Source organism: Acanthisitta chloris, unplaced genomic scaffold (genome assembly GCF_000695815.1).
Source record: "Acanthisitta chloris isolate BGI_N310 unplaced genomic scaffold, ASM69581v1 scaffold1510, whole genome shotgun sequence".
Lineage (NCBI taxonomy): Eukaryota > Metazoa > Chordata > Aves > Passeriformes > Acanthisittidae > Acanthisitta > Acanthisitta chloris.
In genome coordinates, this window is record NW_008652000.1 from 67,002 (window position 1) to 91,026 (window position 24,025).

The following is a 24,025-nucleotide window of genomic DNA, read 5'->3' on the forward strand; positions in this document are numbered from 1 at the left end:
ATGTCAGATTCAACTGTATCATTAATTCTGCCCTGGTCTGACTGCTTTGACTCTGCATCAGCTATTAAAAAGTCAATAGCAATCAAGAGTCACGGCCACATAGCAATACACACGCTCGGGTTTTCCTTCTAGGAACTGGCAATGGCATTTTAGCGTGAGACAACTTTAAAAATACTGATTTTTAAGAAGTATTCATTAGTGACAGCTCTGATGCTTTAATTGCTGACAGAGCAGCTGTAGAGAGAACATCCCAATTAGTTCTTCAAAATACATGAAGTAATATCACTCAAAATACTATTTTTACCATTTCTAGCAAAGACTTGTTCCCCCCCTTCTTTTTCACATGCAAAAGCGCTATTTGTTCTGTTCCACCTTTTTCAAACACTGCAGTCTCTTCACCACATTAAATCACATGCTGCAAGAGCTGTTATTACTCCCTGGGGAGCAGATTTTTGTGCGGTGACACCAAGTAGTGCTTTCCTATGCAAATAGTCCCACTGGGACACAGCCAAACCTGCAGTAATGTGTAGCTCAGCCTGGGGCTGTAATGTGGCTTCTGTTCAGTACACTGACCAGCGAGGGAGGGATTTATCCCTCCTGACTTTAGTCTTCTACCGTTTAGGAGCTAAGCTGGTGGACCATGCCCACTGAATAGCTAGTGGACAGAGAGACCCCCAAGAGCATGACTCCACTCACCCACTATCAACACTCTTTTAGCATCAGGTGAATTTGCTGCAGAAGGTGCTAGTTTTGCCCCAGTGGCTGTAAAAGGAGCCTAGAAGCCTAGGTAAGCTGCAAATATTTCACATCTTAAAGCTGAAATTAGGTGAGGTGAATTCCACCCTAAACAAGCAACAAGCATAAATCAATACAGTAACAGTGCTGCTGCTACTGCTGCTGCTGGTAGAATGGCAAGACTTCCCCCAAATATCCTTATGCTCACCACCCACCCATAGAGGAACATGTTTTGTGTAAAATATCCTCTGTGTTGTCACACCACATCAAGTGAGGGAGTTTAGCTGGGGGGGTTATGTTTACCATGTGTGATTCAAACAGACACGGCTCGGATTTCTACAGAAAACACAGATTTCTTCTGGCTTTTCCCAGAAGCCCCTGAAACAATTGCTTAAGCGGAACGACACATTGCCAAAGCCCAGGATTCACAAAGAGACTGCCCACCCTGTGAAACCACAACACAGTGCCTAACAGGGAGTGAAGCTACATCAGGATTTTTTATTATTATTTCCCCATAACCCATAACAACAAGTGAAAGCACCCTCTAAAATTGCCTTAAATCACAAATGCCGCGTGAAGCTGCCATGCTAGACACAGCTTGTAAACGTGATTTAATTGTGAATGGTAGAGTGAATAATCAGAGCTCAGCAGCAAGCCTGATTACACATGAACACTACCCAGACTGCTCCGCATCGCTTCCCTTTCCCCTTCCCCTTCTCTACATTCCTTCTGGCACAGAACAACCTACAGAGACAGACATTGCAATGCTGCCTGCAATCTCTGTTTTTATACAGCTGCTCATCACTGGTGTGTATCGAAACAGCTTCTAGGTAAGCACTAAGACCTCTCACCCCTCTGTGACACAACCCCTGGTGTTACACATACCCCATGGGACTGAAGATGACCTGCCTAAAACACAACAATCAGTTCAAGGCAGCACAATGGACACAGCTGAGCATTGATGAGCCTTTTTTATGACGCTGCACTCCCAAAGCAGAAAACACAATACAACACAAGCAATATATTGAAGAACATCTGATATTTCCTTCAAATGTTGCATCCTGGAATTCCTCTATGGCTATGGGGTTTTCAAAGGTTCCTGGAAAGGTCAAAACAAAAAGTTTCCTTATGATTTAGGGAAGATTTGCTACTAAAAAACCCGCATTCTGGACATCCATGCCGTGCTGTACTGATGGAAATGTCTGCTCTGCAGGAGCAGGGCCCATGGGGCCAATACTCACTTGGACTTGGCAACGACCAGAAGGTCTGTAAAGAGGAAAAGGTGTCGCTCCTGTGTTTGCAGACTCGTCTTCAGCTGCACGTGGCCATCCAGTATGAACGTTCGGTTGTGGCATATGAAAGACTGCACAAGGGGCCATGCCTCTGGGCTGATGGGGGAGAAGCAGCCTTCCCTGCAAAAGGAAACAAATGGAATAAAGGAAAGCAAATCAGCCAGTTGCCTGTGAGTGAGAACCAGGCGGTGACTTTCCGTACCTGCTGCCAAAAGGCAATTTATTTGTCCACATTTCAGTGAAAGGTGAGAGGGCCTAAGAGGATAATTCAGCAGTCAGATTCTGACACAAAAGCTGTTAGAGACTGTCCTTGCTGAATCTTTTACAGCCCAAGAAGAATATGGGTAGCATTAAGCAAAGGACAATAACTTAGACACAGCTCTCTTCATTTTTTCTATTTGTATTTGCTTCCCTTTGTACTGAAATCTTAGAAAACATAATTCATCTTCTGTAGGCTCTCCAAAAAGAAAGAGAAGACATATGAATGATGAACAGATACCTGCACATGCACCTTAGTCAGAAGAGGACTCATATTCAGGGTTGAAAGTGATTTATAGAAACTATTCAGAACAAAGGACAAACATAAGATGCAACTGAACCTTGCTAGAGACAGACCACGTACTACATTCAACATGAGAAGAGGCTGCTCAGCCTTTCTCAGCACACAACCAACAAGCATTGAAGTAAGCTCCTGCTGCAGGGTTTGGTTGGGTGACTGGAGCACTGCAACACTTGTCTGAGGCTGCTGGGTAATCCAAATCCAGGAAAAAATCAGGCTCTCTCCTGAAAGACACTAATCTGTTCTAGGGAGGTACTGAATAGGTTGCAGCCCAAGGAGGAGACATGATTCTCTCAATCCGTCCTGATCTAACTGTTCTACATAAAGTAGTTGAATACTTATTGAAGCAGATATAGAGTTTCTCTAGCACAGTGGTCAGCTCCTCACCCAGACAGGGTGTCCTTCATTTCTGATCCTTGCCCTAACAAACTACTATTTACGTGGAGCCAAACTGAATGAATGTGAGAGTCTGAGAGGAGGACACTCCTTCTCTAGGGCTCCCTAGAAGCTTGTTGCAGTGCAGGTTCTCCCTTGGAGGGCCAGAGACAGCTTCAAATTCTCACAGGAAGGTGAGAGAACTGAGCCTGGGTCTCCTACACCCTGGTGTACCTTACATAATTGATTTCTGGATTAAAACCAGGATCCATTAGTATCTTTACTCACAATTTTAAAATCCAAGTTTTCAATTATTTGCTTTCCCTAGAGATGCCTCCAAATGAACCATTTCCCTTTAGTAGAATGAGTCAGTTAAATTTTTATTCAAATGTATTTATTTTTTTTTCTTGTAAAAAAAAAAAAAGACAAATTAAGCTAACACTTGGCAGGATCAGCTTGGCAATGACAGGCTAAAGGGAGCAGCTTTGCAATTCTAGTTTTTTCCTGCTGGAATGGATGACAAACACCTAATGACTTTGCTGAGAGAAGAAATGGACCTAATATAGTGAAAGTCACAAAACAAATGGGAGAGAAATGAAAGAAAACAAGAGACAGTGGAGAAAACCTTCAAAGAAGGTCATAAACCTTCTTGTATCTCTCAGAGCCTGGATGACTCACAACCCTCCTCTCCTTGATACCTGTGGCTGGATTATGGAGGACATTATTTAAGAAATCCTGACAGCTGGGAGAGAAAGGATAAGCTCAGAGATTGGCCTACATTAGCAGGGCACACTTTCACTGATGTGTAAGGAGCTGCTGGAGAGAGCTTTGCTTGGCCTTGGATTCCCCTTTCTGGCTGGAAGTCTGGGTTTTTGAAAGAATTCCTCAACTTATTTTGTCTTAAACTGTGTCTTAATATTGTCTTCCATTGCCTACCTCTTCGGGGAAGAGAAAAAGAAGAGGAATGACTTCCAGAATGAATAATGCAAACCAAAGTTATTTGATCATTCCTAAGCAGAAGGGGTGTCCAGGAGTGTGGAGGTTAAAGCAGAGAGAGGAGTTTTAGTCCTGTACAACAATATATCTATATACATGTTGTGTGGCCACCAACAGCAGTCAGGGGAACTGCAAGCACCTCTCCTACCCTGCCACTTCCACGGGACTGGGAATTCACCTGTTCACCAGTTCATCAGTAAGTGTTAGGTAACTGAGACTCCATTTCATTAACTCCCGAGCAGCACTTGGCACAGAAACTTAAGCAGAAATCAGGAATTATAATGAGTCCACCTGCATGAAAGCCATGCATGGTCCTTACCTCAAAGATTACGTAAAGGATATACTCACTTGAATTTGAGCCCAGTAACAACAATAGTTAGGAGAAACCCTTTCATGTTACACTGTTGTAACCAAACAGGCAGGAGCATCCTTAAAATCATACCGTAGTGTCTGCCCCTACTGACATTTCTGTAGGGTCAGACTTCTATGTCACCATGTAGGCAACTCTATTTGATTATTCCTGTTTGCATATTTTGTAAGCCCAAGAACCTCTCAAATTAAGCTGAGCAAAATCTTTGTCATGTAGGTATGCAACTGAAGGTGTAGCAGGTTTAGTAATGCCAGCAGGGTCAAGCAAATTGAACTGCCTTTTGACCCAGTGCTTTTTAAACTCATCTGTCATCTGAACTCCTATATACTCTAATATTAGAGTTTGCCTGATAAGCCTTATTTTAAAAAAGAAAAACAAAAAGAAAATTTTTTTAAAAAAAGGAAAAAAGTTTTCTTCCTTGGAAATACAGTGGGGGAAAAATCAAAGCCATTAATTCATCCAGAATCTTCTAAAGCCCCAGAAACAAGGAACATGGAGGAAAATCATGTCAGTAGTGACAAAAAAATGTCTTTTGGAAAGCATGCTTTTGATCCTCTCAATTAATGTTCCATTGTTACAAGACATGAATGAAACCCAAGTGTTGCTACATTGAAGAAAATCCAAATCAGCAATACCCTCGGGCATAGGGATTTCTGTGAGAGAGGCATTTTGCAGTTCAGTTTTTAATGGCTCAGTGATTTCTCTGGACATTAAATGGGTCTAATTTTTAAAAAGTGCTAAGTACACAAATACTGATTCTTTGAAGATTCCTTTCAATAGAATGAGGCAAAACCCAGTACTTAAGTCAATGTGATTTCTGATACAATTAAAACCCAAAAGTCAGTGATGTAGGGCTCTCTCTGCCTTCCCTGTATTCCCCTAAAAGTGATTTTACAATTTACACATGTAAAACTACCACAAAGTAACATCTTTCCAGTTTGGCAAGAAAAAAAGCCATCATCCAGATTTATTAAGAAGGAACTGTGAACTGATTCCCAAAAGATGGGGATAGATGGGGATCCTGCAGAGCCAGCAATCGGTTGTGATCCACTTCATGTAGAAGCAAGGCTGACACTGGCGTTTTGATGGAATTGCCATTGTAAAACTCTAGTCTGAAGTGGACATTTTTTCCTAAAAGTGCTATTTTTGGGGTCTGAAATTTCCGTGTGGGATTTTAACTCAGGAGAAAATTTAGTAATTTGAGGATATCTACAGAGATATTCTTGAGTTATTCAGGAAAAGATTAAAATCACTGTACTGGCTGAAATTAGTAGAAAGATAATTGAAGATTTCTCTGCTGGAGTTTCCAGAACATATATTTTTACACCTATTATTTTTTAAATTAATTAAAACAGGCATTTTGTGCCTCTGAATTAAAAGAACTCTTCAATTTTGTAGGTGAAATATATTGAAATCCACAGTAGTCAACCAAACACTGAAAAATGCATCCGAGCTGCATTCAGTGTGAAAGCAAACACATCAATGCTCACTTCATCGATACTGTATTTACCAGAAACCACAAAAGCACAGAAAATACTTCTTGCCTCTGCAGAGCTTCCTTGGGGTTTCCAATTAAACCAATACCTGAATGGCATGAACCACAAAATGTTTATTCTCAGAGACGTCAGCTTTCTTCTGCTTGTAGTGAAAACAATGAAAAAATTATACTTTCCAAAGGAGAGTTTAACAGCCCGTGTTAAGTGGTTACTAAATCCATGATCCAAATGTCATTTATGTCATTGGGAAGCTTTCCCCTGATATTAATTGATGATGACTTCAGCCTATCTATGATTTAGATTAAGCTGTAACATGCCTCAGGGGAACAATCTCTTCCAAGGCAGCTAAGCTGGAATGAGCTATTCCAGGTACCTCAGCTGCATGACATCCCTCTCGCAGGCTGCTCATGCTCCATCCTAAACCTCACTCCATTGTTTTGGTTATTGTTCTCTGCCAGAAATTCTTTCCACTGATGATATCTCCGCAGCCACAGAAGTCGATTTCCTCTTACAATGCAGCACCAATTCTCTCCACACAAGAGATTCCTATTGAAATAAAGTGCCACCTCTTTAACCTTTGAGGTCTTTCACAAGATGTAGGTGAGACATGCACCATTTCATTAGCAGAGCACCAAAACCTGAGTCAGCCCAGCTACGTAAGAGGCTGCACTTGGTCCGTCAAACACACATCCATAATACCTCTCCAAATTCCTCTTACAGTGAACAACTTAGCCTGTATTAATTTCACACATATGTACTGTAAGTAAATAGACTGCATGCATCCACCAGTGCTAAAGTCCAAGTAAGGACAAGAAGCTCCTTCCAGTTTCCATAGAATCAATCACAGAATCACAGCATATTCTGAGTTAGAAGAGACCCACAGGACCATCAAATCCTAAGAGTCATAAAATAGTTTGGGTTAGTAGGGACCTTTAAAGGTCATGTAGTCCAACACCTCTGCAATAAGCAGGGACATCTTCAACTACATCAGATTGCTCAGAGCCCCAACCAACCTGACTTTGAATCTTTCCAGGCATGGGGCATCTTAACATCTCTCAAGGAAATCTGTTCCAGTGTTTCATCACCCTCGTTGTAAAAAACTTCTTCCTTACATCTAGTCTGAGGCGACCTGCCTTCATTTTAAAACCATTAACCCTTGTCCTACTGCAATAAGCCCTGCTAAAATGTTTGTCCCTATCTTTCTTATAGGTCACCTTTAGGTACTGGAAGGTTGTTCTAAGGTCTACCCAGAGCCTTCTTTCCTCTAGGCTGAACAGTTCCCATTTTATCAGCCTCTTCTCATAGGAGAGGTGTTCTGTTCTTCTAATTATCTTTGTGGCTTTCCTCTGGACCTGCTCCAACAGGTCCATGACCTTTCTGTACTGAGGACCTCGGAGCTGGACACAGAACTCCAAGCTGGGTCTCACTGAGTGAACTAGAGAGGCAAAATCACCTCCCTTGACCTGCTGGCCTGCTTTTTGATGCAGTCCAGGACACAGCTGGCCCTCTTGGCTGCCAGGGCACACTGTTGACCCATATTCAACTTGCCATTGACAAGGACCCCCAGGTCCCTTTCCGTAGTACTGCTTTCCAGGGCCCTCATTCCCCAGTCTGTACATACAGCCAGGGTTGCCCCACCCCAAGTTCAGAATCTGGCACTTGCCCTTGTTAGAAGGCTGGTGATTGCCCAGCCCTCTAATTCGTCTAGGTCTCTCTACAGGGCCTCTCTGCCGTCAAGGGAATCAACAGCTCCTCCCAATTTAGTGTCATTGGCAATGTGGTGTACCTTCAAGTCCTGTGTCCAAGTCATTTATGAAGATGTTGAAGATAACGTGCCTACACATGTAGAGCTTGCAGCTTGCAACATAAACCTAATGATGTTTTGGCTACAGGCTAGAGAGGCCACCAAGCAGAGCACCTGCCAACCCTCCTCACAGTGTTCAGAGAAAACAGACTTATTTTGTATATCTCAAAGGCCAGTTTTGGATGGCTCTAAAGAACCAGCAATTTATCTTCCAGGAATAATAAAGCCAATGAATTTTCAACTTCGGTGTCCCTCAGTAAAGCATTTACTTACCATCACTGAGTCACAGCTTTGGGCTAGAGCAACCCACTGAGAGAAGCAGGAGCTTTTCACATCCTTTCAAGGCTAGTGAAAACAGCAGCTATCTGCACAGTAAGAAATGTCTACAGTTCAGCCTACATTACGGATTTTTGCCAAAATGGATTATCAGTCAGGGACAACATGTGATTTGTGACCAGCAGAGATACCCACAAAAGCAAGCTTGATCTAGAAGTCAAGTTCCTCCATTTTCTTGACAGAGCTTATATTGGAAGCCAGGTAACAATATTTGCACTTTTTTTCTGTGCCTCCTACTCAGACACTTTAGCTCCTAAAATATCCTGTGAGAAGGAACTTCATGAGCAGCTTAATTGATGCTTGCCTCATATTTTTGCTAATGAGGCAGGCCCTGCTAACGGGAGCTTGGAAGCCAAGATGGTTTCCTGCTGGAAATCCTTTAACACATAAGACATATTACCCATACTGTGTGGCTAGAGGGTGTTTTGCATTCAAGATAATTAACTTAATAAGTGTGAGAACAATTCTTTAACTAACCAAAAGCAAAGAGCTTCAATTTGATGTGCAAGAGCTCCTTGTTTCCCATGAGATAAGGTGAAAAAAAACCCCTCAAATCTGTAACACAGCAATGAGTGCTGATCTGTCTTAACGGGCTCCTTATAAGGCACTCAAATGCAACGTTAACATTATTGAATTTCATCACAAATGATAACTTGGATGTGACTTGCACTGTATTCTACCCAACTTGACAAAATCATGATAATAGATCATCACACTCTGTATGCAAAAAGAGAAGAGTGAAAAATTAAATGAAAGAAGAGCTTCTCTTGTACACTGAAAACAACTGCCCATGCTTGAGACTGAACACAGGACCACGGAGATCAGCAAGGGACTCTGTCTTTGAAGAGCAGTTGAGGAACAAGCAAAGCCCTGCGTAGGTACCTGATCATTTGCTCAAACCAGCTGTAGATGGAAAAAGACAGAAACCTGGAGATACCACCTGCTTCCGCACATTAACGCTACCTAACTGGAGATGTTCTTGTGACATGGCTTCTGGCTTGGCACAAACTCACAAACCATTTACAGAGGGAGTAAGGAGCTGAAAACAGGCATGCCAACAGCCATAGCTTTTTTCCATGACTTGCTCAGTCCAGCCTGCTCCATTCCCACTACCTGTTCAGTATGTCCATGCAAAGCCCTTCAGGGATGAGCATTCACAGCTCCTTTTGCCATGAACTAGGATAGATGCAGACAAGGCTCACCCACACGGAGCAATCTGCAGCTCAGAGCACTACTTTGACAGGATATATATATATATATATATATAAATTCCTCTGCATTTTTAAAGGTGCTAACTACTCCTTTCTGTCACTGCCTTCTAACCACAACCAGTGCCCTCAGCGAGTCACCCACGTGCTCAGGACCTGCTTACTTCTAGACGTCACAATCCACAATATGCATTTCATCTAAGTTTATATGGCACTTTATTCTAATAAATAATAATTATACCTGGAGGGTAAAAGTAAACACAAGAAGTATGAGCTTGGAGGGTAGGAGTGTTTTCCAGGAAGGTGGTAGGTACGATATGGGCCAACACAGAGTTTGTAGGTGGTTGTAAACTTACACTGATTATTTATAGAAGGGACTTGAATAGACACTGCCAACCCATTCCTGAAGATGTGCTGTCAACTGATCCCTGCTATGCCAAGGGAGCTTCGTTCTGAGGATGCTGGGCATGTTTGCTTGCTGTTATCTATGTTAAATCTTATGCAGTTGAAGCAGCACTTTGTGAAGAGTGCAGCATTCCAGGAATAGCAAGTCTATTTTCTGCAGCACTCCGTTAAAGCCCCCCAGGCCATCACCGTGGCACATACAGTAGGTTTTGTACCATGAAACAAGTGAGATCTCCTCCGTTTTTCAAAGAGCATTAGTTACTAAGTTTTAAAATGCCTGCTCCTACTTACAACTGTTCTTCACTGCTCGCAACTTCTTTTTTACAAGTAACATATTTGAACAAATCTGAGGCAGTCACCTCTCAGTGCTGCATTTTCCCTTAGAGACTGTGCCTGTGGATCTCGGAGAGAGCCTCTGCTCCCTCCCCAGCACTGGCAGACCAAGCATGAGCCTGGACAATGGAAGGAAGATTAATATTAACTGAGACTGGGAGCAAGGTTTACTCAGATAAATAGATAAATTTACATTTTAGGGCAGAAGCCAGGGCTAACAATATTTAGGAAACTGAATACCACTCTTGTGCTTCTGAAACTGAGCGTATGTATTTTAACGCAATATACCTTGAGAAAATATTCCAACTTAAATTATAATAGGATTCTAAAAATTGTTTTGTATCATCTCATCATGATGTCAAAATCTTATTAAACGTAATAAAAATTATTATGATGAATAATGTGGTTTTACACTAACTGTTCCAGGTGTTGAGGCATGTAACTGTATTATTCTTCTGTAGTCTGGCAGTAAAATATCACATAGCTGTAGGGCAAAATGCATCATTAAAACAAAATCCTTACACATTTCAGGATGGAAGCTTGGCAGCTCAACTGAAAACAAGCTGCACTTAAGTAATTTTTACATAGCCAAAAGGACAATATTCTCTGCAGAGCATGTATGCACTACAGCGTGGAGGCTGGAGACAGGAAACACACTTGTGGTTTGGTTTGCTTCCAAGGCTTTTTGTTTTATTTTAACAAACAGCTGCAAGGTGTTTACTCTGAAAATTTAGCACAAGGGCAAAATTCTTTATTGGTATAAATTAGCACCACACGTTTTGGTCATATTTTGCCTATTTCCACCAGAAAAGAATTTAGTGCAAGTTATTTAAATGCTCCTGAAATGCTCTTGCAGTGTGGGTGTCCTCCAGTCCTGCTATGCAGCTCTGCCAGCAATCAGCAAGTTCAAGGGGTTTTGGTCCAACTTTCCCTGAGCAGGGGAGAGGTTTGGGGGAGGACATATTCACATGTAGAAGTCAATAAAACCTTTTCTGACCTTTGAAAGAATCAATCCTCTGTTTGCCACTGCAGTTCTCACTCATTTTTACTGACTGACATAGCAGCACTACCTTGAGTCACTCTCTCATCCCAGTTGCACCAGGGAAATGCCATTCCAGGCATTGTCTACTCAAACAAAGATTTCATTGTTCACACACACACAAAAAAAAAGTGACCTTTGTTGGGAAAAAAAGATAGGAAAAAAAAAGAAAAAAAAGTAGGATGAACAGAAGGCAAAGAAAAGGCTGGAACTTATCACCCCAGCCCTGCAGTTCTGCACCATGGTTCTCTGCGCTTCTTGGAGCTTCTCATGGCCTAGAAGTTTGGAGGCACAGGCTACCTTTGCTACTTCCATCCCAGCTTCTTCTTACCCATTCTGAGGAGGCATACAGGGGAGGACTCTGGGATCTCAGGTTCACCCACGTCCCACTAGGAGGATCCAATATTATTTGAGCAGCCTGAAGGGATAAGGTTACTGTCCTACCTTACATTTTTTGAGAAGCAGAAATCACAATTGGGACATTTAATTCCACTTAATTCAATTGGGACATTTAAAAGCCTAGCTCAACTCTATTGATTTTTATTTACCTCATGGATGAAACTAACCTTTTATTCACAAGGAGTTTGCAAACTCTATTACCAGAGTTCAGCACAGGCCATATCATAGCCAGGAATTCTGGGCTACCAAAAATAGCCAGAACATGCTCCAGATCTCGACAGAAACAGGTCACTTCAAGCTGATATGCACATGAGGTGAAAAGATTGGTCTGGACATCTTTAGAAATCCCTTCTGGGCTATCATGTAAGACTGTTACTGAGCCTTTACATAGCTGCCTACCCTGTCGTCTGCAGCTATATGTCACATAGGCTGTAGACGGGCAAGAATTAGGCACTTTTTATAGAACACAGAGGTGATTCACGACAGTCAGTGCAGCTTCATCAAGAGCAAGTCCTGCCTAACTAATCTAGTGGCCTTCTATGATGCATGATCAGTGGACAGGGGGAGGCCTACATATGTCATATATGTGGACTTCTGTAAAGCCTTCAACATGGTCCCTCACAATATTCTTCTCTCTAAACTAGAGAGATGGATTTGATGGGTGGACTGTTAGACAGATAAGAAATTGGTTGGATGGTTGCATCCAGAGGGTAGTATTCAATGGCTCAGAGTCCTGATGGATATCAGTGTCAAGAGGTTTCCCTCAGGGGTCTGTACTGGGACCAGTGCTATTTAATATCTTCATTAATGGCACAGATGCAGGGATCAAGTCCACCCTCAGTATATTTGCAGATCACACCAAGCTGAGTGATGTGGCTGACACACCTGAGGGATAGTATGCTATCCAGAGGGACCGGGACAAGCTCAAGAATTGAGCCCATGGGAATCTCATGAGGTTTATTTAACAAGACCAAGTGCATGGCACTGCACTTGTGTCAGGGCAACCTCCAGTACCAGTACAGGCTGGGGGATGAACTGATCGAGAGCAGCCCTGAGGAGAAGGCTTTGGGGATGCTGGTGGATGAGAGGCTGGACATGAGCCAGCAATGTGTGCTTGCAGCCCAGAAAGCCAGCTGTGTCCTACGATGCATCAAAAGCAGCATGGCCAGCAGGTTGAGTGAGGTGATCCTTCCCTTCTACTTCATTCACATGAGACCCCACCTTGAGTATTGCATCCAGCTCTGAGGTCCCCAGCACAGAAAGGACATGGGCCTGTTGGAGCAAGTCCAGAGAAGTGCCACCAAGATGATTAGAGGGATGGAGCACCTATCCTACTTAGGAAGAGCTAAGAGAATTGGAATTATTCATCCTTGAAAAGAGAAAACTTCAGGGTGACCTATGTGCAGCCTTCCAGTACCTGAAGAGAGCCTACAAGAAAGAGGGAGAAAGACTATTTAGAAGGGCATGTAATGACAGGACAAGGGTGAATGATTTCAAACCTCAAATGGAAAAGGGTAGGTTTAGATTAGATGTTAGGAAGTAATTCTTTACTGTGAGGGTGGAGAAGCACTGGAACAGGCTGCCCAGAGAGAAGCTGTGGATGCCTCATCCCTGGAAGTGTTCAAGGCCAGGTTGGATGGGGCACTGAGAAACCTGGTCAAATGGAAGGTGTCCCTGCCCATGGCAGGGAGGTTGGAACTGGATGATGTTCGAGGTCCCTTCCAACACAAGCCAGCCTATAATTCTAAGCACTGTGGGACACAGTGGGGTGAACTCCACAAAGTCCCACTGCAGACAGGAAGAGAGGATCTGCCCAACCCTCGCGCTGGCTTAAGTTTTTAAGGACCACTTCTCTAAGAAGCACAACAAATACGGGTGCCACATGGAAGAGAAGACTGTCATTTCACTGCACCTGTCCCAGCTGTAACAGGAACAAATCTAGCTTTGGTTTGCCTCAAGGGCTTTAAACTATATTTTGATATTAGTACTACAGCACAGGAATTATCCTATTACAGTGAAGAGATTACGTGATATGCCTGCTGCTGCCAGCTATTGCAAGTGTAATGACCCAGATTCCTTATGAACAGCCATGCAGCCACATGCACTTGTTTGCTCTCCTATAACTAACTGCCTACCTATTCAATGAGTTTTTCACATAGCTACTCAGGCAGGTTACTCAGATGTTTCTATTCCACCAGTGATCCAAGCTGGGGAAAAAAGCTATTAGAGGACCGTCCACATCCCTGCACCCTATGATGGTGGTTACTTTATGTAAGGGACAAGCAGGCACTGGCCAGTTGCCAGTTTTACTACCAGAATATGAAGAGGCAAGAGAGGGAAGGATGGTGTTTGAAAATGCCTCAGCTCTGCTTCTTCATTCAGGTGAAGGCCTTTATCATTCTTTTCCGCACTTTCTGAAATAATCCTGCCATGAAGACCTGGGATGCCTCCCACTCCCACTGAATGCAGTGGGTGTTTTCTGCACAGGCTCCCCATGCAATCACAGAATTGCTAAGGTTGGAAAAAAACTTTAAGATCATCAAATCCAACCATTAACCTAGGACCACCATGTTCACCACTAAATCATATCCCCAAATGCCACATCCACACATTTTTTGACCATTTCCAGGGATGGTGATTCCACCGTGTCCCTGAGCAGCTTGTTCCAATGACTGACCACCTTTCAGGGAAGAATTTTTTCCTAATATCTAATCTAAACCTCCCCTGGTGTGCACAAGGATCCAAACCAACACACTCATCTCAGTACTTACAGTCACTTTCAGCCTGAGGACAGGACAGGCTGAACATGGATGAGTCAGTGATTGATATGCAAAAAATAATCCTGGGAACAGGTGTAGGCTTTTCCCCTCCCAGGTAAGTGCTTTTGCCATTCATCTGAAAATGGAGCCAAACTTGCTCCTGTGAACATAAGGTTCTTGGTCCCAGCAATGTTGCGTGTCCTTCTGCACAGTAGCTCAGCTTCAGCTGCAAGAGGGAGAAGGAAAGTCTCCACTCACTCCAAATGCCTTCTGCTTTAGTAGTTATATCACTCTCAGGAAGCAGAAGATGAATTGCTTAAGGAGGCAGAGAGCTGAACCTGGATGATTACCTTCTACTGAAAGCACAGTGGTTTTGAGGCCAGTAGTTTTGCAAAGAGCAGTGGCAGCCTGTGGAGACCTGCCTAAGGAACAGGCTAAAAATACCTACCATACCTTATGCTAAGCTTCCTAAATGGTACAAACCCTGGTTTCAACATAGGTTCTGGCATCTCCCTGCCAAAATACCACATAAGCCAGACTCCTTCCCACTTCAGTCCTGATATTGCATGTTTGGAAATCACAGCCCTAAACAATTACTTAAAAACAGCTCAGAAAAGTGGACTCAGACTGAGGTTGAAAAGAGAGTAACATTTACAACTATTTTTGTGAGGGCCTTGCTCTTGCTCAGGTAGATTAAACAGGGTCTGTGGACTACTGGACGGAGCTTCTCAGCAGCCTCTCATGAAGTAGTGTCTAATTTTTGACACAGACTTGTCTGAAGAACAAGGCACTTGAGAGGTCAGGAAGCCTCCGAGATGGTGCTTGTTATGTCATAGTTTTAGATTCAGGTAGTGCAATTATTCCCATGTCTTGCCCTTGCAACAGCTTTGTACACCACGAGGAAGCAGATGGACGAGGACAAGCAATGCCATATCAGCCTGGAGGAGAGTTCAATGTGTATTTAATGCTGGCCCTTGTCAGAGGTGAGAGCACCAGAGGCTGCACATCAGCCCGCACATCATTAGAGTCCTTCTGCTTGTTTACACAAGATAAATGATCTCAAAGCAGCCTGAGTGAGTTGGTCTATGATTTCCTCAGGTATGCCGCTGCCCAACTGCTTGGCCAGACCGTCATTTGGCAGAGATTTTATTGTCTAAAATCAGGGATACACAATGGCTGGACAACAGCTGCACTCTGCCAGACCTCAAGGCCTAATCCAAAAAGTCCTTAAAATGGGCTGCAGCCAAAAGCACATGTGGACAGTGAGACATGTGGACAAGCAGAGCCCTGCACTCATTCCAATGAGCAGTGCCCCTTGCTGTCTTTGGCTTAAAACTGTCACAACTCCATGTAAAGGGGAATCAGCTTAAAGCACCAGTGTTAAACTATTAGTCACTTATTGTAAAATTAAGCCCTTATTTCAACTCCAATCCCTCCAAAACCCTGCTTCCAAGCCTTCCTTCTTGTTACCTCCTTTCCTTTTAATAAAAAAGCAGCATATCTCTGAGAGTCGCAGCTCATTTCCATCTCCAGATGTACAAACATTGCTACAAGCCAGTTTGTATGTCGTAAATGAAGAACTGATGGGTTTTATCAAAACTAAACATATGTACACACACACACAAAACAAAACAGAAAAAACACGGTGGAGGGACAAAAAAAAAACCAAGCTCTGAAAAGCCATCTGAGGCCTCAGAAAGTTCACTTTGTTCCTTGTTAACAGTTAATAAAATTTTATCCTCAGCCGTTATTCTGTAAAAATAACTTTTGTCTCAAGCACATGGTTTAAGGAAACAATACTCCAGTGTCATAATTAGCTTAAATCAAGCATGAATTAGGAATACTGTAACAATGACCTGTACAATATCATCACAAAAATCACGATTGAGGCCTCAGAAAGTTCACTTTGTTCCTTGTTAACAGTTAATAAAATTTTATCCTCAGCCGTTATTCTGTAAAAATAACTTTTGTCTCAAGCACATGGTTTAAGGAAACAATACTCCAGTGTCATAATTAGCTTAAATCAAGCATGAATTAGGAATACTGTAACAATGACCTGTACAATATCATCACAAAAATCACGATTTTCCTACAAATCCATGCATCCTTACTTTACGTAGGGAAACATGACATACTGAGGGGAGAAATCTAGGAAGTTCTCACACAAATATTTCTGCCTGTACTGATTAAGCATAAAACATTAAAACATCAAAACTTTTCATGAAATGAAAAATCTCAAAAAAAATCCTGATCTACGGTTTTGAGGTTGAATTAAATCTAAAAATTAGACCCAGAAGCAAAGAACTTTTCATTTGCTTTGTTGACTGAGCCTTTAGGGACAGGATTTTCCCTCCTTTTTGATGACTAGCTGGAGCTTTGTGGGAAAACTATGAAGTATCACAAATCAAGATAAAATGAGTGTGCCTCTATTTAATCCCTCACATTGGGAAACTCTATTTTGTGGTATTTTGCCCTTTTTCTTACTTTGATTCACAGAACGGCTCTTCTGTATTCCTGCGTGTACTGAGTCTCTCCAACAAAGGACTGGAAGATGAGGATTGCAGGACACAGGGTGCTGCCACTTTGATTTTCACCTTGGGGGACCACTCTGACAACAGTGGCAGCCCTTATGCTTCCCAAAAAACCACAAGCCCTGCGGCACATTATACTGTGAGGCAAAATTATTCGCTATCGTAGAAACGACTGAAGAACGAGCAAAATTATTACAGTCAAAATACCTACTTAACAAGATAGTTACTTGCAATGAGCTTCTACTCCCTTCCTCCCTGCAATCTGTTTTGCTTTGAAACACCAAATACTCATCTTCCTTGTGAAAAAGAGACAGTTAAGGCCTTCTGGCAATTTACGTTTATTAAAAGTCTCTATTTTTGTCTTCTTCTTAGTCACATAGCTTGGATCATCCACATATCTTCTGACTAAAACCCTGAAAACACAATGTCCAAGACTCTGGGAACACTCTGTATTTGACTAGTGCCAAGTGGAATGTATTACTAGATTACACATATGATCTTTGTTATCTGGGATATTTAGCATTTGGCACAGGACCCCTGGAAGATAACATGCCAGAATCACTTACTGTGCACTGGGAGAAGGAAGAGCAGCCTCTCTGTGAATGGCATAACACTGCTTCCACGTACAGAAGGGGTGAAAACACCTTGGAAACTTGTGAAATCCTCAGTTTTTACCTTTCACTTCTTCAACCATAAAAGCCACACAAGAAAATTGAGTCGGGGTGACATTTTAGGAACTTCCTTTTCAGGTTCTTCAGAGAGTTCTTCATAAAACCTTTTAAAAAACATCCTTTGGGTTTTTTTTTAAAACAGCCCCTGCTTCTATCTTACACCAAAATAACATCATAAACACACTTCACACTGTAATAGAGTTATTTCATTTTCAAGATTTTAATACCTTTAGTGTGTAGACATACAGGTCTACAAATGGTCATGCAGACTCAGAAATTGTGAAATTATATTAATAAGTTTCAGCACATAAAAATATCACTTTCAGAGATCTGATGAAGCGTGCAGTAGAAAAGGGGAAGCTGCCAGTGACAGCATGAGAGAGTTTGGCTGTCCCTGTGAAATATCAGAGATGCAAGCAGAAGTTTGCCAACACGGTGCAAAAACATCTGTCACATGCAAAAATTGTTTTGAGGGACAGCAGAAGAAAGGCTGAAAATCTGACTTGAAACAAGTCTTTACTATTCTATATCAATTACTTTGAGATAACAAGACCTGATGCTTAAATCCAGGCCTCAGACCTTTCTGTTTCAAGCCCGTAATTTGTGTTGCACTGAACTATACCATTAAGTTGTGCAGGTTTCATTAAAGGACACCAAGAAAAAATAAGAGGAAAATTACAACCACAGAACAGGTCCAGGGCCAAATATAACTAACCGAAATCCTTTGCTGATTTCATACACATTAACGGAGTTAACAATCAAACTTATTTCTCCTGCATCTGAGTATCAGCCAAGAAAAATACCAAAACCTTACTTTTCCAATGTATTTCTACAATAACTTTGCTCAAAGTGCTTCCAAAGAGGACATCTGATGATGATGTGGAACAGCCCTTGCATGCCTATTCATCACTATTTTGGGATGAAAGAGAAGCTGTACAGAAAAAAAAAGGAAGGGAAACAAGAACAGGACGCAATGGAATTGCCTGCGTATTTTCATCTCGTGGATGTAAGGGCATAAATTCCAGTATAGTATCTGTATTATTTACTATGTTAAATGTATGTGCATGGTTGCACACCTGTGCACCACAGTGCCATACAGCCATCCCAGAATTCTTCTGTAGGCCAAATATCTTGTAAGTCCTTTCATATGACTGACGTGGCAAGGCAAGATGTGTAAGGAAGGCTGAACTTTAATTAAAACAAATTATATAGCTGGAGAAAGAGGAGACAAAATTTTAAGCACACAGGAGTTTCGGATTTGCTTCTCTTTCAGGACTGGATAAGAGGACAACAACATGAACAAGAATCTGCTTCTTCCAGCTAGATCACCTCGCCTTGCTCACATCCTCATTACATCACAGCTACAACACTACCATTAAAAAACCTTAATCCTCTGAATGCCAAATAGCCATCTCCAGATGTCACAACGGTTTCTTTGAATAAATAGCATTAACAAACTTTCAAATGCCCCAAAGTAAGTCTGTCCAAAGTGGGTGCCACTACATTTTATGAAAGTGCCCCCTATATAAACCAGGGATGCCTGACATATAAAGTGGTATAAAAATGCAAACTGACTTGGCTTCTAAGTTTTTCCTGCCCTTTTAAACTTTGCACTTGTTCATTAATTTCAACAAATACTGAGGTGAGCCAGCTGCTGAGGTGAGAGTATTCATATAAATCCCACACAGATGTTTGCTAACTTCAGATAGGAGCTTTATTATCTACAGTCATTAATCAACCATTAACAAGTAAGTGTTATAGAGTCCTAGTATTAAAGTTCACTGCCAGAGAAGAATAATGGATCTTGCATTTACAAGAACTAAGAGCTGAGACAGGTCTGAGATAAAACATTTGGAGGAGATTAGAAAACATGAGAAGTCATTTTCTTGCTCTTCAGCTCTCCTTCAGAGAAAGCACTTCACAAGAGTTAAGCATTTACACAACCAAACCAAGTGGAAAGATCAAACTCATCCATCAGTTTGGTGATGAAGAGGAATGTGCTTTGCACAGCCAAACAAGGAAGTCAGGCACAGGTGAGAACTGCTGCTCCTGTGAACAATAATAAACACCACCTGAAGTGTCACCTTCTAACTAAATGACTCTGAAGCTGCAAAATCACCTGCTCTGACTCCAGGATCCTCAAACTTCACCTGATACCTCTCATAAAGGCCACAGACCAGTTCCAAACAATAGGAGCAGCTAAATTGTTGTATGTCATAGGCAGAGGACAGACATGACTGAGGCAGCATCCATCAGCTGTAAAAAAGGCAGAGTCCATTGGGTAGGCAAGGTATTGCCCTTACTGCAGAACAAAGCAATGTTTTCCCCTCTCCAGTCCTCTCTACCACAACGTTTCTGCCAACTGGCCTTTCACATACCAGATTTTGAAATAATTTTGATCTGGGCTATACAAGTAAGGCATATTTTACCCTTCAGAAAGCATAAAATTCTTAGGTGGAAATGTACATACTGAGTGTGTATCCCACTCAGGGTCTCTCCAGCTACTTCTGATTTCTGATACTTATGGAGCAGACAATAAAACAAACAAACAAAAGAGTAGAATCGAAGAAAAATGTTCATCTCTGAACCCCCGCAGGCAAATGAAAGCAGATTGAAATACAAGCATTGAATACAGTTTGTTCTCTTAATACCGAGGAGCAAGTCTTAAGACTGCTTGAAGGAAAGACATTACAGAGACATAGGTGTAAAAAACTGCAGGAAATCCTAAAGTCCAAGGGCTGAGAGATCCCATATCTTCTCCCCTGTACTCTACTGCTCATTGCATACTATGGGGAGTTATTGCTACTCCCCATAGTAACAGCCTGGATCTAATTTCACAACCTCTGTTATGAACATGTCATCTACGCCCCAAAAGGTGGTATGAACATAGCTACAAATACAATGAAAAAATAATAGTAAATGTAGAAAAAATATGGCAGTACAGACGATCTAAACAGTTTCAATATTCTCATGAAGAGGTTGCAAAATACCTATTCATCTTATTTTAAACACCTGGAAACAAAGCCAGAGAGAGGCCACAGAAGAAATTTTACAGACAGAACCTGGCTCTCAGTCCTAGACTCAGGCCACTGGACTACACAAAAAGGTGCAAATGCCTTCAGAAATTAATTTCTAAGTTTCCTCTTTTATGTCATAGCCAGCAAAAAAGACCTGCAAGTAGTTTCAACTCATCTGCCTTTCCTATTTTGCAACTCTGATTTTTTCCACAGAATACTTTCACAGGTTTCTGAAATACTGTGGAATTCTGCATGATATCAAACCAGGTATTAGTGAGATGGAACACAAAAAACTTTCCAAAGCTCACATACTGCTTACTTAACACCCCACAGAGTAGGGAAAAATATTCCTTACAAAGCCATACTTTTATTTCCCTCAGTAATGTTTCTTCATAAAGAGCAACACACAGCTGGAAGCATTAACAGCCTACCAGATGGTTCACTTCTTGATAGACGCTTACGTTTTGTAAGTTTAAAGTCTAACGAACTGTAGCACAGGGAGACAAAAGTTATGTACGCAGAGTGGTTCAAATGGCAGGTCAAGGCTGGGGCTGGACAGGGGACTAGCTCCATAGAAACTCCCATTTCTATGGCAGCTTTACATTGCAGGAGGGAGGGAGGAGGAATGGCTGATTCTGGCAGAGGACAAGGACAAAAATGCTGAGTGCTTAAGACCGATATACTCAGCCCCACAAGTGCTAATACTGGACAGGAGAAGGCTGTGATCACCAGATCCTGGCCCACAGCATCATCCTGAATCAGCAGATGCTTCCAGAGCCCTGGAGAGCCTGTTCCATGCAGCAGGCCATGACAGATGAAACTTAACTCAAATTAACTTGCTCAATTCCACAATACACCCTCCTGATATGTCTGGCACTGCGTAAGTGTACAAGGCAAAAAGTAAGAAACATTCATCTTCTCCCCATGCCATCACCCCAGCAGGCATCCACAGCCAGTCACAAGCTATTTACAACTGAGTAGCTCAAACATTGCATGCCCAGTTGCAAATTGCAGAGCAGCTCTGCCCACCCACTGGGGTATAACACAGCTAGTGTGGCAACACCAGGGAAAAACACTCTAGGAGACCAGCCAGCATCTGGGCTAGCTCTGTCACATCTCTCAGCAGGCTTTATAGTTGTGCATCTCCTGAGCAGCCTGAATTGTGTTCCACAACCTGGTATGGACAATAATTCAAAAACATGCCAAGTTTTGGGCTGAGAAATTGCAAAACAGTACAGCTACTCACCTTGAGGCCGATCTAGATCTGCTAAGTGCTTTGACAAAGATCAAAGATGGTGCAGACTGGCGTCTTTGGGCCAAACTCTTCATTTTCTGGTTGGAAAGAGAAACAAAATGAAATTATAGGTCAGATTCAGAACAGTAACTGCATGTCTACAGACTGCTCACAGCCAGACTCCAATTTCAGACCATGGGAAAAAGGATGAGTTATTGCCATCAGCAGCCCCTGTGGGGGAAAATGGTTGTAAAATATCACATATTGAGAAAAACAGGAGCATGACCAGAACGCCAGTGATAAAGAAAAGCTAATAATTAGTGTCTATACATAGATACCTGAGGTACACTGAACACATGACATAAACCCCTGGAGCTTGTCCTCAATTACTTTTTGTCCCTTAATAATTCATTGTACTTTAAATTTATCAATTATCCAGATGGTGGTTCAAATTTCAAATGCTTCATACATTTCTGCATCAGATCTGACACCTACCATAAATTAAGGTTTGGATTCTACTCACCTAATGTAGGTACCTGGGATACCTATTTTTTTCCCACAGATCTTTAGAGATGAGGGCATTTTCCTTCCCTACTAATCTAGCTGGAGCATTATGTCTTGCCTCCCACTAGTCAATAATGACCTTTTTTTCATTCCTGATTATGTATGGGAGAAATAGGACAGTGAGAGGCAGGACAGTTGTCAGCACAGAACTAGGAAGGGAATGAGAGAAAGAAGGCACTCAAAGACAGAGAAAGCAGCAGGGAAAAGACAAAGCACAGGGAAGAGATTCAAATGTCAGTAGCTAACATTCAGTGAAGTTGTACACTACAATAAAATACTGAGCTAACAAACAACAGTTTTCCCCAGAGGTAGAAATTTTCAAAAGCACCCACATGAGACAAAAACACACATTTCTCTGAACACAAATGTATTCCCCACAATGTATTCACACTCCCTCCTACAGCCAAAAGCAGGACTGAGTAGTCCTGTCCCTCTGGGGACTCTGCTCTCTTGAACCGGTTGTGCAGCCTCCTGCCAAGGTGCATGACCTCTCCTCTCACTGACCCTCCACCAAACAGGTGACTGTTACTTATTTAGCTCAAATACTTTTCAGAATAAACTGGTGAACAAAAGAACCAGGGTCAAACTCCTCCTGAGACCCCAACGGAACACTATCTAATGCTGCAGTGGTGCCTTGGCCACGGCTGAGAGCCCACCAACAGGTGAACCTTTGAGAGTCATAAAGTCTCTTTTTCTCAGCTAATAGCAAAGCATGATTTTCTTCCTTCATACTAAAAATAACCACTGACTACCACAACAAATATGTTAGAACAGTCAGCACAACTGATTTTTCTGCCAATGTATGTGCTGGATGTGGCACACACTTTGTTTGGGCAGGTGCACAGTATGCTCCCCTCAGAGAAACTGAACTCTATAGTACTACATATTTAATTTGCTTTTGACAAGTGCATTTCTTTTCCTCACTGCAGTGCATCTGTTATTGTGTCATTTTTTTGGTTCCCCCTTTATTTATCTAGAGCACACTTGTTTGTTTTGTCAGATATTCAGTTACAGCTATTGTGCAGCAATTGTTACCAATTCAACTCTTCACCTTTAAAAATCATTCCCACCTCCCTATTTTGTCAAAAAATAACCTTCTCGAGACTGATAAATTTAGTCTGGGAACATTTAGCTGCCTCTGACAGGACTGTAACCTCAGCTGATCACTAACAAAAGACATGTCCTTTTTTGAAAGTTTTGAGGAAAATAAATAAATAAATAGATTTACTAAAGTTTCTAGTGAATGAAATCAGTTTGTCTTCCTGCTAGCAAATCTGAAAAGCTGTTAGCAGTTTTAAAAGTAGCATAGCTACAAATATGAAGACAAAAAGAAACCTGTGTAACAGTGCAGTCTAACAGCCTATAGAAGACCAGCCACTTATTTCACACAACGAGCAGATTTTAGGAGTTTATATAAAGCATCAATCCCAATGGGATATCTACTGCAATTTTCTCATCATCGGGCAGGTGGCTTTTGCGGGGTAAAAACTGGAGCATCTCAGCTCCTGCAAATGCCATGGAAGTTTGGTATGTTTTCAAAGAGATCTTAATTCCTTTGACTTCTCAGGTCTGAAAAGAATGCCACTGAAAATAATGCAGCATTTTAGAATCTATGGCAATTATGGCAATTTTTTTCATGCTTGGGTTAGCTGTGCTGAATAGTGCCTGCGGCAGTGACATCTAGTCTTGACTTAAATGTCTGAACACCAATGTAAAGTCTAGGACTACAGCAAGTTTAATAACAGCTCAAATAACTGGCAGAGATAAACCTGGTTGGAAGGGAATCCAGGTCTGTGATTCAGCCTCTCAGAACCTGCAGACAGCAAGACCCATTTGAGCAGGCTACTCTGGGCCATCTCCAATCCAGGTCTGTGTTACCTCCAAGGATGAGATTCCACAGCC

General features: G+C 42.0%; 1 protein-coding gene across 1 annotated transcript in view; it reads right to left on the reverse strand.

Moving 5' to 3' along the window:
- LOC103802766 (rho GTPase-activating protein 20-like) overlaps positions 1-21,654 on the reverse strand; it is a 49,048-nt gene extending 27,394 nt beyond the window's left edge. Inside the window, 2 exon segments of the mRNA XM_009075292.1 lie at positions 1,977-2,147; positions 21,572-21,654. Of these exon segments, the coding sequence (XP_009073540.1) occupies positions 1,977-2,147; positions 21,572-21,654 (254 nt within the window).
- Between the last annotated feature and the right edge of the window lie 2,371 nt (positions 21,655-24,025).